The 17,212-nt window shown below is 36.4% G+C and overlaps 1 protein-coding gene across 8 annotated transcripts in view; it reads left to right on the forward strand.

Moving 5' to 3' along the window:
• ANKIB1 (ankyrin repeat and IBR domain containing 1) overlaps positions 1-17,212 on the forward strand; it is a 93,915-nt gene that overhangs the window by 69,144 nt on the left and 7,559 nt on the right. For 7 of the 8 annotated variants that reach the window (XM_030498085.2, XM_030498578.1, XM_030498404.1 and 4 more), the window contains exons 7-17: positions 2,098-2,186; positions 3,453-3,597; positions 5,000-5,166; positions 8,052-8,140; positions 9,143-9,273; positions 12,256-12,390; positions 13,545-13,631; positions 13,748-13,814; positions 14,218-14,363; positions 15,237-15,415; positions 15,951-16,002. In XM_030498085.2, the coding sequence (XP_030353945.1) occupies positions 2,098-2,186; positions 3,453-3,597; positions 5,000-5,166; positions 8,052-8,140; positions 9,143-9,273; positions 12,256-12,390; positions 13,545-13,631; positions 13,748-13,814; positions 14,218-14,363; positions 15,237-15,415; positions 15,951-16,002 (1,287 nt within the window). The remainder of the gene's footprint in view (positions 1-2,097; positions 2,187-3,452; positions 3,598-4,999; positions 5,167-8,051; positions 8,141-9,142; positions 9,274-12,255; positions 12,391-13,544; positions 13,632-13,747; positions 13,815-14,217; positions 14,364-15,236; positions 15,416-15,950; positions 16,003-17,212) is intronic. The other variant, XM_030498491.1, reaches the window with a different exon arrangement.

Raw genomic sequence — 17,212 nt, forward strand, 5'->3', positions numbered from 1 at the left:
AAAGTGGTGAACAAAGAAGTTGACACCTTACACATTCTATATAATAACACAATTGAGCATCTGGCTACTAAAAAGCACTCTGTTTTCACAGTGGCTGTCACTCACAAAGTAGGATTTTAGCCAGCCACAGTCACATCAAGAGCAGTTGGCTCTTTTGAGTTTCTCTTCTCATCTCATATTTACCAAGATGTTCACTCTCGTTGTATCCATTTCCCTGAATGTACTCAGTGCTGTGAACCCTGCCTTTTGAAATTTTTTTCTTTAGAAAACAAAATTCTCTTTGTCTGCATTTTGGAATGTCAGCCCACTAGTATACTGTAAGCTTATAATTACTTTTACTATGTGTGGGCTGCTTCAAGCAGTTTACAAGGCTATTGCAAATTTGAAATATGAAAGCGCCTTTCATTAAAATCAATGTGGTTCTTTTGGAAGACACAGTTCTCTTTTTAATAATCTGCAGCTGCAGCATTATAAAACTTTTGCTCCATGACCTAAGCATTTTTCTAGAATATTATACACAGTCTTACAAATGGATCATCCCTGGATCTCACATTAAAATTAAGATTTTGCATTCCTGCATGAAATCTTTCTTTAATTTTAAAATGCTGGAAAAGAAGCTATATATCATATATTTATTTATATTAGCAGTTAAATATTGTCCAGGAATATTTCCTAATTAAAATATATAATGAAAGACTACATGTCTTCAGTTCTACAGTGTGCGTTTTGTTTTTCACTGGTGGTCCTCAAGCCAGGAATGCAGGTTTGGATGATGATTGATGTTCTAGATCTAGCATGCCTAAATCCAAATACAGAGTTATACATTTAGTATTCCTGTTAGTTTAAAAATCTTAAAAAGTACTATAAAAATAATATTTTAAAAATGTTGTTTATGAAATAATACATATTTTTCTGAAGTCTCTCATTTTGGCAGAAAAATGAAAGCTAAAAAGGAATAGATAAAATAAAACCACCAGCTGTAAAATTCCTTTTCAGACTTTGCATTTACATCCTATCTTATAGTTAATACTGTTCCAGTAAATGTTCTGTACTTGATATTTTGAACTTAGAGCTTCATGAAATTCCTTATTTTAAAATTACATTTTAAACAAAATTGCAAACTAATATCAATGTAATAGTAACATCATGCATTGTCAACTTCTAAAATATTAAATTTTGGCAAGACGATAAGCTGAAATGACTAAACCAACAATAAATGCCTTCATCAAGTTTTGCAGTTTGAAGGCCAACTTTTTTGGTTTGGTTTTGTTTTGGCTTGAACACGAGTGCTTTTAAACAGTGGCATGCCATAGGCTAACTTTTTGAAAGTCCTACGTCTGTTCAATATCTAAGGTATTGAAAGTCGAACTACATTTACATGGAATCTTTGTTCTAATGGAAAGAAAAATCTGTTTGTACTACTTGAAGAATATGAATATTTATTTTCACACTTAACCACGAGCAATTAGTGGTTTGATCCCTGTGCTTTAAATGTTTTCAGAGTAAGGATCTCAATATTCAATAAAATGTTCAATATTCTATAGTAACCAGTTGTATAAAATTCAGCAGTGGTGTCTTCTGTTGGAATATTTGTAACTTAACTTGTTCTTTATTTTGATCGAAAGTCTCAAAGTATTTTAAAAAAGAATTGTATTTATGTAGACTGTTACTTAAAATATTTGCTGCTATTGCGCAACCAAATTGCTTCACCTTGATTTGGAGCTGACTGTGTGAGATGCTAAACATTCACTGTAGCCTCTGTAATCTCCAAACTCCGTTTCTGGCTGCCTGAGAAGCTGATGAAAAATCCAGGTCCCTTTTATCCCTAGAACTCTTGTCTCTGCGACCCCAGTGCTCTGCAAGGTGAAGCACTGAACTGGAGAACATGATGGAAGGCACCCGAAAATGTGCCGTTTGGATAGGAAGGTATAGAAACCAAGATACCTAACCTTTCTCATTCCTGTAGCTTAAGTAACTCTTTTTCTAATTACAGATTTTTTCTCAGCATTTCTTTAAATTTTTGCTGATATTTTCCAAGGTAACAATATGAAAGTCTTTAAGGTATTTCTTGACCAGAAGTATTTTTTTCATCTACAGTGTGACATTTGCATGTGTAATATATCTGTGTTCGAAGACCCCGTGGATATGCCTTGTGGACATGACTTCTGCAGAGCATGCTGGGAGGCGTGAGTATATGTACTTTTCTACCTTTTGAGAAACTTTCATACTTGCTATTTTGAAAAGACAGTACACCATAAACAGCTAATGTTGAAGTACTGCTTGGGTTTCAAAGATGTGCTGGTTTGACTCTATCAGATATTTAAGTTGTCACTCAAAGTGTCCATCAGCTGTACCACTGTATTGTCTTGTTACAGTGTCATATCAGCACAGCTAGTCCTACTGCAGATGAGCCCAATTTGTATGAACCCATTCCTCCTATGTTAAGGAAGAGCACTTTCTCTTCCATATGAGCTTTTAGAAGGCAATTCTTTTCAGTGGTAAGAAAGGTAATAGTCATGCTTCTGTCTTGCAAATTGTTATGCAGCGATGTAGAAGTTACCAAGAGAACACTGGCCTGACACGGTGATTCTAATTTGGGTGCTGGACTACACGTACTGTTATTTGTGCATGCACTCAGAGCTACAGTTCAATGACAAGCAAGCGTTTGCGATGGCACATCTAGGGTAGGATTCATCTTTGCGAGCCCCAAATGCCAGTCATTTCTAAGTTAGTCGGAGCATAGCTAGGTCTGAGTTACCACATTCTAAGAGATGAATCTAAGATGGGATGAATTGGTCTCTCTACCTTAAGTATTAAAGGATTCCAGGTGGCTAACTTAGAATAGCTGTCTGTCAAATAGATGATTAAAGTTAGATGAGTACCATCATTGATGTCAGAGTAATAAGTTACAGCTTTTAAACTTAGCAGCCTTGTGCACTGTTAGTTAAAGTCCAGCTTCCAGCAGATATCTGAGCTCATGCTGTCTTGCATTCTGGTGCTTAGGGACTATAAAGGTCTCCATTTAGAAATTTGTTTCCAAGAGCAGACCTATTTTGACTAGCATAGTTGTAAAAATTAATTGCATATCGAATTAATTATTTCCTAGATTAATTACATTTACATGTTCCATTTCTGATTTAAGTTAAAAGTAATGCTCAGTTTAATTAAACATTGTAGAGCTGTCTCTGATAAATGGAAAGGATGGAAACCACAAACACATAGGGCTAAGCATAGCTGATGGTGTTCTGTTTTGAACCATGACAGTGTTCTTTTATTTTCTTTTTAATTATGCTGTTCTTCAAATCCATTGCCCTTTTCAGCAGAAAGGGACAATTCCTATTCTTTGTTTAAAAAATGATTAATGTGAATATCTGTGAACCTAGCATAAAGTATTCAGCAGCCTTTAATTTTTACTTTTTATTCACAAATACTGACTGACAAAATTCTGGCAGATTTTTGAATCTGAAAATTCAGGAGGGTGAAGCTCACAACATTTTTTGCCCAGCATATGATTGTTTCCAGCTTGTGCCTGTAGACATCATAGAAAGTGTGGTTTCCAAGGAGATGGACAAAAGATACCTTCAATTTGACATTAAGGTAAATTATCAAACTGTTCTTGTACTCTTGAACTGTGTTTCATTTTATAAAAAATAACTTCCAACTGCTATGTTAAATGCTGCAATGCATCTAACTTTAAAAGTAGAAATTCATAAATTAATATGTACACTGAATTATGGGCTGACTTACATGCTATAATATCAGTGTTTGATGTATCACTGAGAAAAAAGATAGAATAATATATTTATTCCTTAAGCACAAATGCAATACTTTCATAATGTGTAACCTAATGCAGTATTAATAAAATGATCTGATCAAACTACTGTTTGTAACAGGTCATATGAAGCTTTTCATCAACCAGCCTTGTTTGTGTTGGCAATCTAAAATTTTTAAGAGCTTTTGGATTATTTGTATTACCAAGAGACTGTTTACATGCAGAAATGGCGCCTGTTTACATTTTTTAAATTTATTAGTACAAGTGAATTAATGTTTTTCCATCCAATGCTTGATATAATTGCTATATATAGGAAGAGAAGTAGGAAAACCTTGATTTGATTTTCCAGTTTGATTTTTTTAGCGTGTTTGTTTCCATCATTGCAACTTGTTTTTAAAAGCAATCTTTTAATTCCCCTTTTTTCTTTTATACTAGTGTAGTAATGAACTAGTCTTGAGATGATATGCTTCTTTACAATGGTGGCAGGGCATAAGAAAGTAGAGAAATATTTTTTCATTTACAATACATTACTTTCTCTGGGTGATGGGTCTGTTTAATATATAGTAACAGACTCTTACACAGTAAGATGCAAATTAAATGACCAGATCTGGTTAATCTTTTGCATCTTCATATTTCAAGTGGCTGGTGATCAGCATAGGTTTGAAGCAAAGTAGTGAAAGTTTCTTTTTTCTTCTCATTTATTAGATGTAAGTTTTACAAAAGAACACCTACTATCTTAACCGAAACAGATTGGAAGTAAATTCCTGAATTAGTCTAGTTTTGATTTCAAGTTTATTGCAGGTGGAATATATTGTGGGATTTTTGTTTTAATCAGTAAGATTTTAATTCTTTTCAACTACAAGACTTAGTTTTGTTAATGAGTATATTGCTAGTGCATTTATAGTAGAAGTTTACAGTAAGCCATGTCACAAAGGAATTTACTTGCATACATTGAATATTTTGTTTGGGATGTGAGTCATTTGCATCTTAGTGTAAGTTGTGAGTACTGTTGTTATTTCAAACAAACAACATTTTTAAGGTGGAGATTAAATTATTCCCTTCGTATAATTATTTTTAAAAGCCTATCAATGTAGCTATAAAATTGTCCTTAGGCTTCTTGGCTTTGTTCCTTCAAAGTAAGATTATGAATACAGATTGGTTTGTATCAATGATGAAATCTGATCTTATGTGGTAAAATATTTTCCTTTTTTCCTTTTTTGATCCCAGGCCTTTGTTGAAAATAATCCTGCTATTAAATGGTGTCCTATACCAGGCTGTGAAAGAGCAGTAAGGCTAACAAGACAAGGATCAAATTCAACAGGATCAGATACACTTAGCTTCCCTATGCTAAAAGCCCCTGCTGTGGATTGTGGGAAAGGACATCTTTTCTGCTGGTTGGTACTAGAAATCTACATAAACTAACAGTCGCTGCTATTCCAGGGATTAATTTCAAAGCCCCACTTAGCATCAAGCACACAACAAAAATTTGTATGGATGGTATATGACTACTGTCCTGTATCCGTGCACTAAATAGCCTCATGTGCACAAATATTTTAGTATTTTGGGGCACAGCAAAAGTTTATAATACTGTCTTACTCATTATTGGCTCTCTTAGATGCAAAACAGTGGTATGGAATGTTGTGATGTTCTGAGGGGACAGAGGAGAGGCGGGATATTGGTGGAGGAATTTCTGTGTCTGCTCTGGGTTGCAGTAGTATAATTGAAACACAGCATATTATGTATTGCAGTACAGAAAATGAGCAATTTTTAGCTCTTTCTGAATTTTTGTAGAATCACGTCAAAGAAGCTGGAGTTTAAACATGGCTGTGAAGGACCTTTTGCTTCATAGTGAGGTATTCTGTTTGCAGGATCACTCCAATCATTGGTTCCCTTTAGGACCAGTGCATTTTCTTTATGTTATCATCTGTTGAATCTTAAGATGAATACGAGCTCAAGAAGGAGTGAAAAACCGTAAGATATTTAAAAACTTCCCTCAGATTGCTTGTCTTCAGCACGTCCAAGGAAAAGGACAACAGCAGCATCAACAAAAGCAAAATAGTGGTGGGATAGTTTTCTGAAGTGCAGAACAAAGCCCTGTCCTAGTTCCTTGAGTTCCTGCAGTACTATAAATCAGAAAGTTTTGCTGAGGACAGCCATATAAGTCTTCCAGTACAAAAAACCTGTGCATGAATGAGTTCCTCTGGAGAAAATAAAGTATATTCTCAGTTCAGAGGGTTTTCATCGTTACTGTATGCTTAAAGGGAGCTTGCTTTATATATTTAAAGTTCAATCAACACATCACACAGTTCTATACTTACATCAGTTCTGCAAGTTTTACCCAGGTAATCTACAGCTTAGCCATTGTAATAGCAATTGATACTGCATTCACTAAAAGATTCTTCAGAACTTTATATTAGAGTCTTGTTCTGCGAGAGAGGCATCTCTTCAGGTGCACTTGGGAAGCCAATTATAGGTTGCAACAGTGTTTTGCTGGCTTGATTCAAAATTTGTTATATGGTATAAATATTATCATGAGAGGAAAGAAAATCCAGAACTGCATTCTTTTTGGATGATGCTCTTCACCCTTACATGAGTTTAACTTGTCGAAACTTGCTACAATTTTATTAAATATGTACTGAACCTTCAAATAAATCACCCTGCTGAGTATTGAGGAAGGCAATCCAGGGAGGCTGACACTTTTAAGTGTCACAGCTGTTTGGTGTTAGTTCCCTTCATTCAGTGCTGTCAGGGAGTCTATCCAAAATACAGCTTTGTTTCGTAAAAAGATTTATGAGCGATAGGCTCAATGCTTTTACTCTAGTAAAATGACATCCCAATATAAAAATCCTTGTTTTGGGGTGGGCTGAGGAAAGAACTTCCATGAGAAGTTGTTCTTCTGTGATAGTCTCTGTCAGGACTATCATATAGATAGATACAGAGATGTAGAGACACATGAGATATATATGTGATTGCACTTGATTAAAAATCAACAAATTTACAAATCTGAAAACATCAAAACCACAACCTTCCCCCTCAGTAATAGATTAACTAATCAGCTTTTCACTTAAAACTAAGTATTTTAAGTTAATTTTTGCTAGATTCAGTCCTTTCTAGGAACAAAATTGTCTGAGAAGTCTTAGCTCTCTTGAAGCAAATGATTTATGTGTACTATTGGCCCACAGAAAGTGCAAGGTATCAGTTTTTAACCAGAGCGGAGATTGCCGTGTTATAGACTAGTTATTCTTTCCAGTATAGTTGTTCCCAGCTACAGATCTGAAGTATCTCCAAACAGGAGATCCTGTTTGATAGCAGACTGGCTAGAGGAAATACAGTTGAAAATGATTGCCATGACCTTTTCTTTGTTCCTGCATTCCTGCTTAAGAGGGATCAGAAGAGTACTGCCATAGCTTCTGAATCGGCACCGCAGAGAGCAGTTCACTACTGGATCTGCAGAAAACTTGTGTATGCTTTGATGCAGCTGGTGCCCATCTGAAATATACTCCCTCTGAATTGTTTTGTTTGATGTGGCAGATGTCTGAGGCTATTTGCTGCTGTTCCAGTAAAAAAGGGAATTGTTACAAATTTGGAGTCCATATTGGCACATCTACACCAAAGCACCGGCGGGAAACCATGTATCTGCCACTGTCTTGTAGTGATTGCCATCCTGAAAGCTAGGTAACTTCAAGAGAAGCTCAAGGGACTCATTTCTCCACTATATCCATGTAACTAAGTTAAAGTCCCCATTTAAGATACTCTGGTGGAAAGAGTAAACATCCATAAATACTTAAAGTTGGTGTTGAAGGTTTTGGATCTTGTTCTAGATTAAAAGTTGAAAAAAGATAAAAATTACAACTGAATAGGTGCAAGTAATTCTACATAAAATGCATTTCAGCTATAGCAAACTACCTACTTCTGGATAATCTCTTTATTCTGGCTTACTTTTATCACAGGAACTACACTAACACATTTTGTGGTACTAAAATAGTACCCAGGCATAACTCCAGCAAACTGCAAACCAGCTGATTTATTTTAGATTGTAATTTTTGAAAGATCTTTTCCTTTCCTGTCTCATATCAATATTAATAATGGTCATCTCTGCTTGTGAGCAAGTTGTCTAAGAGCATTTTAAAATAATGTTAATTGAATGGCTTTTTATCTTCCTGAGTTAATTAAGATTTGAGTGTGTCTTGAAAAGTTTCCAAGTTTTTTAGCTTGAACCAATTTTTAACTTTTTTAATCTCCAAATGATGAGGAATTGTGTATGCACCTTCATTTTCAGGGAATGTCTCGGTGAAGCACATGAACCTTGTGACTGCCAAACCTGGAAGGACTGGCTACAGAAAATATCTGAAATGAAACCAGAAGAACGTAAGAGTCAGGCCAGGGCAGGGGGAGGGTGGTGTCATTTTTTTTGCTGCTGTTTTTATCTTTTGGGTTAAGAGGGTTTTTTTAGTTGCACTAAGTAAAAACTCTACATCGGTTGAAAAATAGGGTAAAAGGGGAAGAAAACTAAACCCCTCAATGAGGGGCTGCTTCACACTGTAACTGCATATTGGGCAGCACTATGGTAAACTTCTTCATAAGCTTTCCTCCCCATAAATCCGCGTATGGTTCAGTCATCGCACACAAAACTCCTTTCCCTTCCTGTTACAGCTTTGTTTCATTAATTAATTGATTGATTCCTGAATGTAACTTTATTTGTCCTGGACAAATTTTAAATCTTTTATCCCAGTCTGCACTTTGTGTTGTGTTCATTGCGGTTGTTTGTGTGCTTTAAACTAATTCAAACCAACAGGTGATAATAATAGGTTGAGGGTGAATTGCAAGGGAATTGGGGGGAATGGCTTAGTGATAAATAATGTTTACTGAGAAAGAACTAATAAAGGCTGGGTTTGCACAGGACAGACATTTTGTTGGTCAACATTAACAAAAAAATTAAAGATTGACTGTAATTCAAATAAGAAATATCATGGTTACCACAGTTCAGAGCCTTTCCAGAATGCATTATAAATATTCTAGAAAGCATAGAAAATATTATAAAGAAGAAAATATACCATGTCAAACCGTGCCCATTTTACTCATATAGGTATTTGTTCATTTATACGTTACAAATATCATATATAGTACATACAAATTTGTATAGAAATATATGTGTGGAAATACATACGAATACTATGTGTAATAATTTTATATATAATATTTATAAATTAGAAAATACATGTTTATCTTTGTGAGAAATACATACAGTGAAGAATTACAATGTTCTGTCAAGAAACAGATCCTAATCTGATTTTCACAAAAGATTACACAAGTACAATTTCACCTTCTCTTCTTTTGCATGCTCCGTATCCTCCTGTCACCCTCATAAAGTTGTGGGAGTCAGTGAGGCGTATGAAGATGCTGCCAACTGCCTGTGGTTACTAACGAACTCCAAACCATGCGCCAACTGCAAATCTCCAATTCAGAAGAATGAGGGCTGCAACCACATGCAGTGTGCAAAGGTAAGAAAGAGCCTTCATATAATTTGTTGTGAAACATAATTCAGGTTATATATGTCATGTATATGTTTTAGGAGCACAGGTGTCCAAAAGCCATGCCTGAAATCTGATGGAACCTGCTGAAAGAATTAGATAATTTGCAAATGGCAGCTTACATGTATTTAGAAAATGTTTAATATTTAGTGAAATCTGTTTGGCTGGCAGGTAAACACTGTAATGATCAAAATTCATAAACACTAAGAAATACTGGCAGTACAGTATGAAACTTAAGGAAATGGAAATAATTGATAGTTTAATAGAAGAGGAAGAACATTTTTACTTGGCAAAAGATGAAACATTTTAAGGAATGGTAACTTCTAATGAAGGTTTTGCCATACTGCATTTTTCTTTTGCATTATGTTCTAACAACAAAACAGAGAAGTTTAAATGGAAAACTGTGAACAGGAATTCATCAGCAGGAAAGAAAAGACAGCAAAGAGTAGTTTCAAAAGAAACTTATTGGCAACAGCAGCCAAAAAATTAGTCATGAGTTTGCGCTATGCTACTGAAATAGAAAAATATTTTTTGCCATGAGTTCAGTATCATTTGAGAAAGCATTTTCTCTCAAATTAGTTAAAAACAGCATGTTAGAATACCATCTCTTTATGTCAGAAATATCTTATATAACTACAGCTAATACCTCTTTGAGCAGCATCATTAAAACTAAGAAAGAAGCACACACTTGACGTAGTTGGCTGCCAATGAAAAGCTAAGAGACTTCGAAAGTCATTTTATTTTCCTGGAGACGTTAGTCTCTCTCCATTGCAATGCAAATCCTATTTTCTTTGTATTATCATCACATAATCCCTCCCTTTCTGTGATATGAAGATTGGGACTTTTTTAGTGTCATTTCTTTGGTTTTGTCTGTGGCAGCAGAGAACAGATTCTCCTCCACTTTGGTTTATGCCAAGTTTGATGGGTTTTGTGTTGGTTTGGAGTTTTTTCTTTACATGATTTTTAAAAGAGCTCCTAAATTCTATAGTGCTAAAGACTGTAAAAGGTATGTTCATTGCAGCTTTTGCCACTTAGCTCATCTCAGTGGAAAAAAGTATGGCTTCAGGCTGGAGAAGACATTGGCCATTAAACACTGTTGAATTTAGATAATTTAATTCAGTGCCAGTCTAAGGCACCGGCTGACAATCACAGTTCTATTCTTTGATGCTGTATTTCATAAAAAAGTTCCAACTGTCCTTAAAGCAGTCAGATTCCTTTTGTGGTGGAGAAATCTCTGCAAAGAGAAGCTGCCTCCCCTCGGCCTTCTGAGAAAGGAAAGGAAGTGTATCCTGAAGCTCATTGCAGGGCTCAGACACAAGGTATAGTGGTCACCTCGCTTGTCTTTTCCTCCATTGAAGTAATGGCCTGTGACGAAGCTTCTGCCTTTGCTGCAGTAAAGTCTACTCAAGCCTACTACATGGTGAACTACAACTGCCTCTTAGCAGCTAGCATGTAGTATCCTCCCCTGCACCAAGAGTGGTGTAGAGGAGGATACTCTTTGCTCATAAAATCACTTTTTAATGTGTACTAAGTGATACTAGTCACGGAGTACATATCTGTACTAAGTAGACATCTTCCTGTTTTATGAGCCCAGTTTCTAAGGAGACAAGGCTTAGACAGTTCTGCTGTCTCCCCAGCCTGTAGTTTTAATCTTCTGGGTACTTTGAATCAGATATGAAGGAACAGGTTGGGGTTCATGGATATTAAATTACTGCAAGTTTCATGAAACTTGGTAGCAGTATGGTGCAGAGACTTAATTTGTACTGCCACCAAGAGAGAGGCTGAAATACCTACTCAGCAGTTACCTCTTCTGTATGGCTTAGACAGTGTCTGGGCAGCAGATGTGATTTGTTAAACCTAGGCAGTGCTGCTGCATGGCTAAGTGATCATAAAGGCACATAAAACAGAGCTCAGGGGGTTGGGAGATGTGTAGAAACAAGTAGTGTGGTTTTGAAAGTTTAATGAGACAGGTATTGGAGGAGGGTCTGGGAACACTGCTTGGATCCTGGGCTTTTGAGGAGGCTTTGGGAGATGTGAGAGATTAGAAGATATATATCATAGAGCAGTCATGGAGTGAGATAATTTGGGAGAGGTGAGATTACTGCAGTAGGAACATATACACATAAACTACTAGGAAGTTAAGCTTTTTTAGTTCTGTTGCTCGTGAAACAAATATTAATGGCTTCATATTAATTAATAGAAATTTTTGCTTACTTTTTTCAGGATTTTTGTTTGCTCATCTGTAAAACAGATGAAATAAACACGATTCACCAAGTTGAAGTCTTTTGCTTCCAAATATGTTGAAATAAAGTAGCTGAGAACTCAGTGCTGAGTTGAGAATTTTTAATACAGTTTGATCTTTGATGCAGAGAAGCCTGGATAAGTCAGATCTCCTTGTAAGATGTTACCTGTAAACTCTACTCAGTCAACGCAAAAAAGGCTCACCTTGAAGTAATCACTCTTCAAAGCTTATGTTCTGGTTTCTTCTCTGTTGCTTTAGTAATTGTTACTAATATTTTGCATCAGGAACACCACATGACAAAAATACTAGTAATCATAGTTTTTAAGTGATATTAGGAGAAAAAATAACATTCATTCTCATGAACAGTTTCTGTGTTGCTTAAAAAATGGGACTATTTTTTTTGGAAACAGTAACAAAAAAAAACCAGGCCTGATCAGCTGTATTTATCATTTGACTATTTTATCCACTTGAAAATTAACATGTAGATCCAACACAATCTTGTGATCCCAGGAACAAAAATTATGATTGACGTGATTTGATAACCCAGATCTTCTGTAGTAAGTAAAATGGGAAGGAAGCTCCTCAAAAACTTTTTTTGACCATAAGCACACTCAGAATGATGTTAATTCAGTTGTTCATGGAAGAATAAGATGAATAACTGCAAATCTTTCAACTTCTTTTTTTTTCCCTTGTTCTTTTTTTTTCTGAAGTGCAAATATGACTTTTGCTGGATATGCTTAGAAGAATGGAAGAAGCACAGCTCTTCCACTGGAGGCTATTACAGATGCACTCGCTATGAGGTTATTCAACATGTAGAGGAACAGTCTAAGGAGATGACAGTAGAGGTAATAAGTGAATGTGTGTGTTTGAAAAATAGTGCTAAGGCTGTAATTGTCTATTTAGGAGAAGTTACATCAAAATTCTTCTAAACCCAAGTTTTATATTGAAAAATACAACCTTAAATATATCAAAGAGACAGAAAGAAACACTGCTTATTTGTGGATAGAAACAGAATTTGGTTCTGCTTTTGGCTTTGGTAACAACCACCAGTGACTTTACTTGATTCATTTTACTTCTCTGTGCCATGGTTTCCTTTTGTGAAATGGGTATGCTGGTACTGTAATTAGCTGCTGTGCACTGCCAAAGACATGCGTTAATTTTGGCTTTTGGAGAGTATTCTTAAATAGCATGCACACACAGTGTATCAACTCTTTGGCTACAGTATTTACAGACTTGTAAATGTAAAAATTACATTTGTCTCTTTACTTACATGGCATTTGTCAGCATTGTGTACAGTAGAATCATAGAATCATATTAAGATTGTCTAGTTCCAAGCCCTCTGCCATGCGCAGGGACACCTCACACTAGACCATGTCACCCAAGGCTCTGTCCAGCCTGGCCTTGAACACTGCCAGGGATGGAGCATTCACCAGTTCTTTGGGCAACTTGTTCCAGTGCCTCACCACCCTCACAGTAAAGAACTTCTTCCTTATATCTAACCCGACCTTCCCCTATTTCAGTGTGAACCCATTCTCCCTTGTCCTACCACTACAGTCCCTGATGAAGTGTCCCTCCCTAGCATTCTTACAGGCCCCCTTCAGATACTGGAAGGCTGCTACGAGGTCTCCACGCAGCTTCTCTTCTCCAGGCTGAACAGCCTCAACTTTCTCAGCCTGTCTTCATACAGGAGGTGCTCCAGCCCTCTTATCATCCTCGTGGCTCTCCTCTGGACTTGCTCCAACAGCTCCATGTCCTTCTTATGTTGAGGACACCAGAACTTTGCACAGTACTCCAAGTGGGGTCTCACAAGAGCAGAGTAGAGGGGCAGGATCACCTCCTTTGTCCTGCTGGTCACGCTTCTTTTGATGCAGCCCAGGAAATGATATATACTTTATAGAGGGAATAGAAACAGTTGGTTATGTAATTATATCTACTGGTGACTGCTGAATTAAATCATAAGATTTATCTTGGTTTCTTTTGTTTCCCCATTGTTTTCCAGGCTGAAAAGAAGCATAGAAGATTTCAAGAGCTTGATAGGTTTATGCACTATTATACAAGGTTTAAGAACCATGAACTTAGCTACCAGGTGTGGATCTAGCCATTTATACCAATTTTTGTTTCTATTTTAATAGAAACAGATTTTATTTTTATTTTAATACAAAAATAATGATTTTTTTTCCTTTTTCTTTTTTTTTTTTTTAGTTAGAACAGCGCCTTCTAAAAACAGCCAAAGAAAAGATGGAGCAGTTGAGTAGAGCTCTCAGTGGAAGTAAGTATTTGCTGTGATCTGTGAATTTGATTTGAAATGAGATCAGCTCTGTTATGGCTAAACCTTTACTCTTGGATAGAGCTTACATCAGTCTGCTGTGTGACGAGACCCCTTCAGTACTCCAGTACTAGGATTTATAAGCAGGGTAGAAAGCTAAATGTACAGTAAATCTTATCTATTCCAAAGACTCAAGGAGAAAGTAGCATTAGTAAGGGAAAAGGTAATATTCTGTGCTTATTTCTTTTAGTAAGAGCACTGTGTAGTCATTGTGAACCTGCTGCTGTTCACTTGCCAAATATTTAACTGACGTGCACATAAATTTAATTTGGAGGAAAACTTTTACACTAAAAGAATGCTGACATCAACAGGAAAGTATTTGCACAATGCTTGTTTCGTCTTACAGCTGAGGGAGGCTGTCCTGATACCACGTTCATTGAAGATGCAGTGCAAGAGCTTCTAAAAACTCGCCGCATTCTTAAGTGTTCTTATCCGTATGGATTCTTTTTGGAGCCTAAAAGCACAAAGAAAGAAATATTTGAACTTATGCAGGTAATACATGCATATATTTTGGTTTTCTAATGCTCCTCTTTTTTTGTGATATTAGTTATCGGTGTGGTTTTGCCATTTTTGTGGTGTAAAACTGATATACCTGTTTTGTATTTGTAACCAGGTTTGGAAAACTAGCCCATTTTGATTACTCCATGACAAAGTAGCTTTTAGTTCAGTTTTAGAATGAATGAGAAAACACTTTATTGCAAAAGGAAAGGAGTAAGGACTGGTGGAAGGGGAAAGAAGGAGAATAATTTACTGTTAATCTTCTTTCTGAGGGTAACATTTTAGCTTCAATCTTCATCTTCTTCTCTAGCTCCTCTTCCCTGTCTTTCCCTACTAATGTGTCTGATAGGTGGGTGGAGGCAAAACTGGGGGACTACCTGGGTGGCAGTGGCATGGGCAACAGGAGGTGCTGCCTGCTTTCCCTTTTCCTTTCCCTTTTCCTTTCCCTTTTCCTTTCCCTTTTCCTTTCCCTTTTCCTTTCCTTTTTCTTTTCCCTTTCCCTTTTCCTTTCTCTATCCCTTTCCCTTTTTCTTTCCCTTTCCCTCTCCTTCTCCCTCTCCTTCCTCCTCTCCATCTCCCTCTCCTTCTTCTTTCCCTTCTCCTTCTCCATCTCCCTCTCCCTTTCCCTTTCCCTCTCTTCTCCTTCCCCCTTTCCTTTCCCAGAGAAGCCCAGCTGCAAGCTGAAGGGCAGCATTTAGGTTGGTAAAAGGGTAGGCTAGAGGGCAGACTTTTTAGGGTATGTTGGTATTTCAAATGGTATTTTCAGGAAAATCGTTCTCATTCTGCTCAGTGGTTATGGTGTAGAGCTCTGCCTGATTCACATTTCACTGTAAAACTATTTTATTCTGTATTTATTAACTATTGCAGACAGACCTAGAGATGGTCACTGAAGACCTTGCACAGAAAGTGAACAGGCCTTACCTTCGGACTCCTCGCCATAAAATCATCCGTGCAGCTTGTCTTGTGCAGCAGAAGCGACAAGAGTTCCTGGCCTCTGTGGCCCGTGGTGTGGCTCCTGCAGACTCACCAGAAGCACCCAGGCGCAGGTAATCCAAGTGCTGTGCATGGCAAACAAGTTCTTTTGGTAGCTGCGAAAGTGGGTGAATCTACTGTCATTCTTTGACAGAGAGGTAACATGGAGCTGATAAGCACAGTGGTTGTAAGTCACCAGATAGTCATATTTTCTTGGATCCTCATGTAATTACAGCTTTTCACTTGAATAAAAGTGTATTTGAGAATCACTGCTCTCTATGTTGCAACCTAAATTGCTTTCCCATCTGTGATACATTAATGATTTGATGTCATGGCTTCCATTTCACTTTTTTCCTTCAAGATTGTCACTAAATACCTGGTATGCTTTAAAAAATCTATACATATTTGCTAAAAATCAGGCAGTTCTGGAATAGTCAACAGTTTAACCGTATGGTTTTCTAAATGTGTTTTGAGGTAGGAATTAAAGCAAACTTAACAAGTTTAGAGAATTACAGTTGCACTGGTTTTTACATGTTGATAGGTTTTGAAGCTCTTGGAGGTTTTTCATACTTGTTCTACTTCTAAGCTTTATATCTCTTAATTTTATAGCTTTGCTGGTGGAACATGGGATTGGGAATATTTAGGATTTGCATCCCCTGAGGTAAACTATTTCTTTTTAATTTCTTTAACTTAGTTCTGCATATTCTAGAAACACAGGTATGATCGCAGTCTGCATGAAGTGCTTCCTTATTTTGGTTCAAAGCATTTCAAGTTGGTCTAAGCTCACCATTTTATTCATTTCACAATAGAAGGAAATATATTGATAGCTAACTGTGCAATGACTCTACATGATATAGTTAATTTAAGGTGGCATTAGACAAACTATGTTGGATTCATCATTTTTCAAGTACATAACCAGTTTTAAAATTTTCTATAAACTGGTGTCTATGTGCTGGGGAACCTTAAAGTAATAAATACATGGAATTGTGTAGATTACTTTTGAATGCAACATCAGTTCAGCAGAATTTGACAAGAAGTCTAAGAAATTTCCATCCTTCTGTCACAATCCAAGAAAAACATACAGGCATACACCTAAACATTGTTAACTATTTGAAATGTTTATTTTGGGGTTTATGTATTGAAGTAGGATGGAAATTGCATACTCAGATGAGATGAACTTCTGCTACTTAACCAAGAATGAAAATTATAATTTTGAAAATCAATATTCCACTATCTGTATATGGGAAAGAGTGAATAATTTTCAAGACTCTTCATGAAAATATGAGAAGCTTCCTTTATCATCTTAACTTTTATTTAATAGTTTGAGAACATTGGTTAAAGCCTTCAATTAGGAAGGAAACTTCATTTCAACATTTCCTTGGTGCTGTTTTCTTTATAGCTAATCATTTTAAAGCCTCCTGGAAAACTCCATGGACTTTTTCTATATATTTCCTTTGCTATTGTTGCTGGTGAGCATCATCCTGCTGAGAAGATAGCTTGCTTCTCTACAAAAGATCAGCTTGCTTCTCCTGTCTAGTTCATTTAGTCCTTTCTTTTGAAATAATTCCACACTCAATAATACCAAACTCATTGTGATGTTACTGTGTCATCAGTGGAACTGGTTGTGAGAAAAAGCTGATAAGAAATATGTTGATGAGCTGTTTAGCAGTAAGTGCCATTGCAGTCGTGCTTACATGATTGCTTATGAGTTTTTATGATTTGCGTAGATGTGGCACTGTATGGTGCAAGTTGGTTTCTTTGCTATGTAGCTATCAAGAATACTTGCAACCACCTATGCTAAAGGAATTTTCTAGAATTAATTATGGTCATCTGTGTTTATTTTAGTGAATTTCACTGCAAAATTTTTTATA

The sequence above is a fragment of the Strigops habroptila genome, chromosome 1 (assembly GCF_004027225.2).
Source record: "Strigops habroptila isolate Jane chromosome 1, bStrHab1.2.pri, whole genome shotgun sequence".
Taxonomy (NCBI): Eukaryota; Metazoa; Chordata; class Aves; order Psittaciformes; family Psittacidae; genus Strigops; species Strigops habroptila.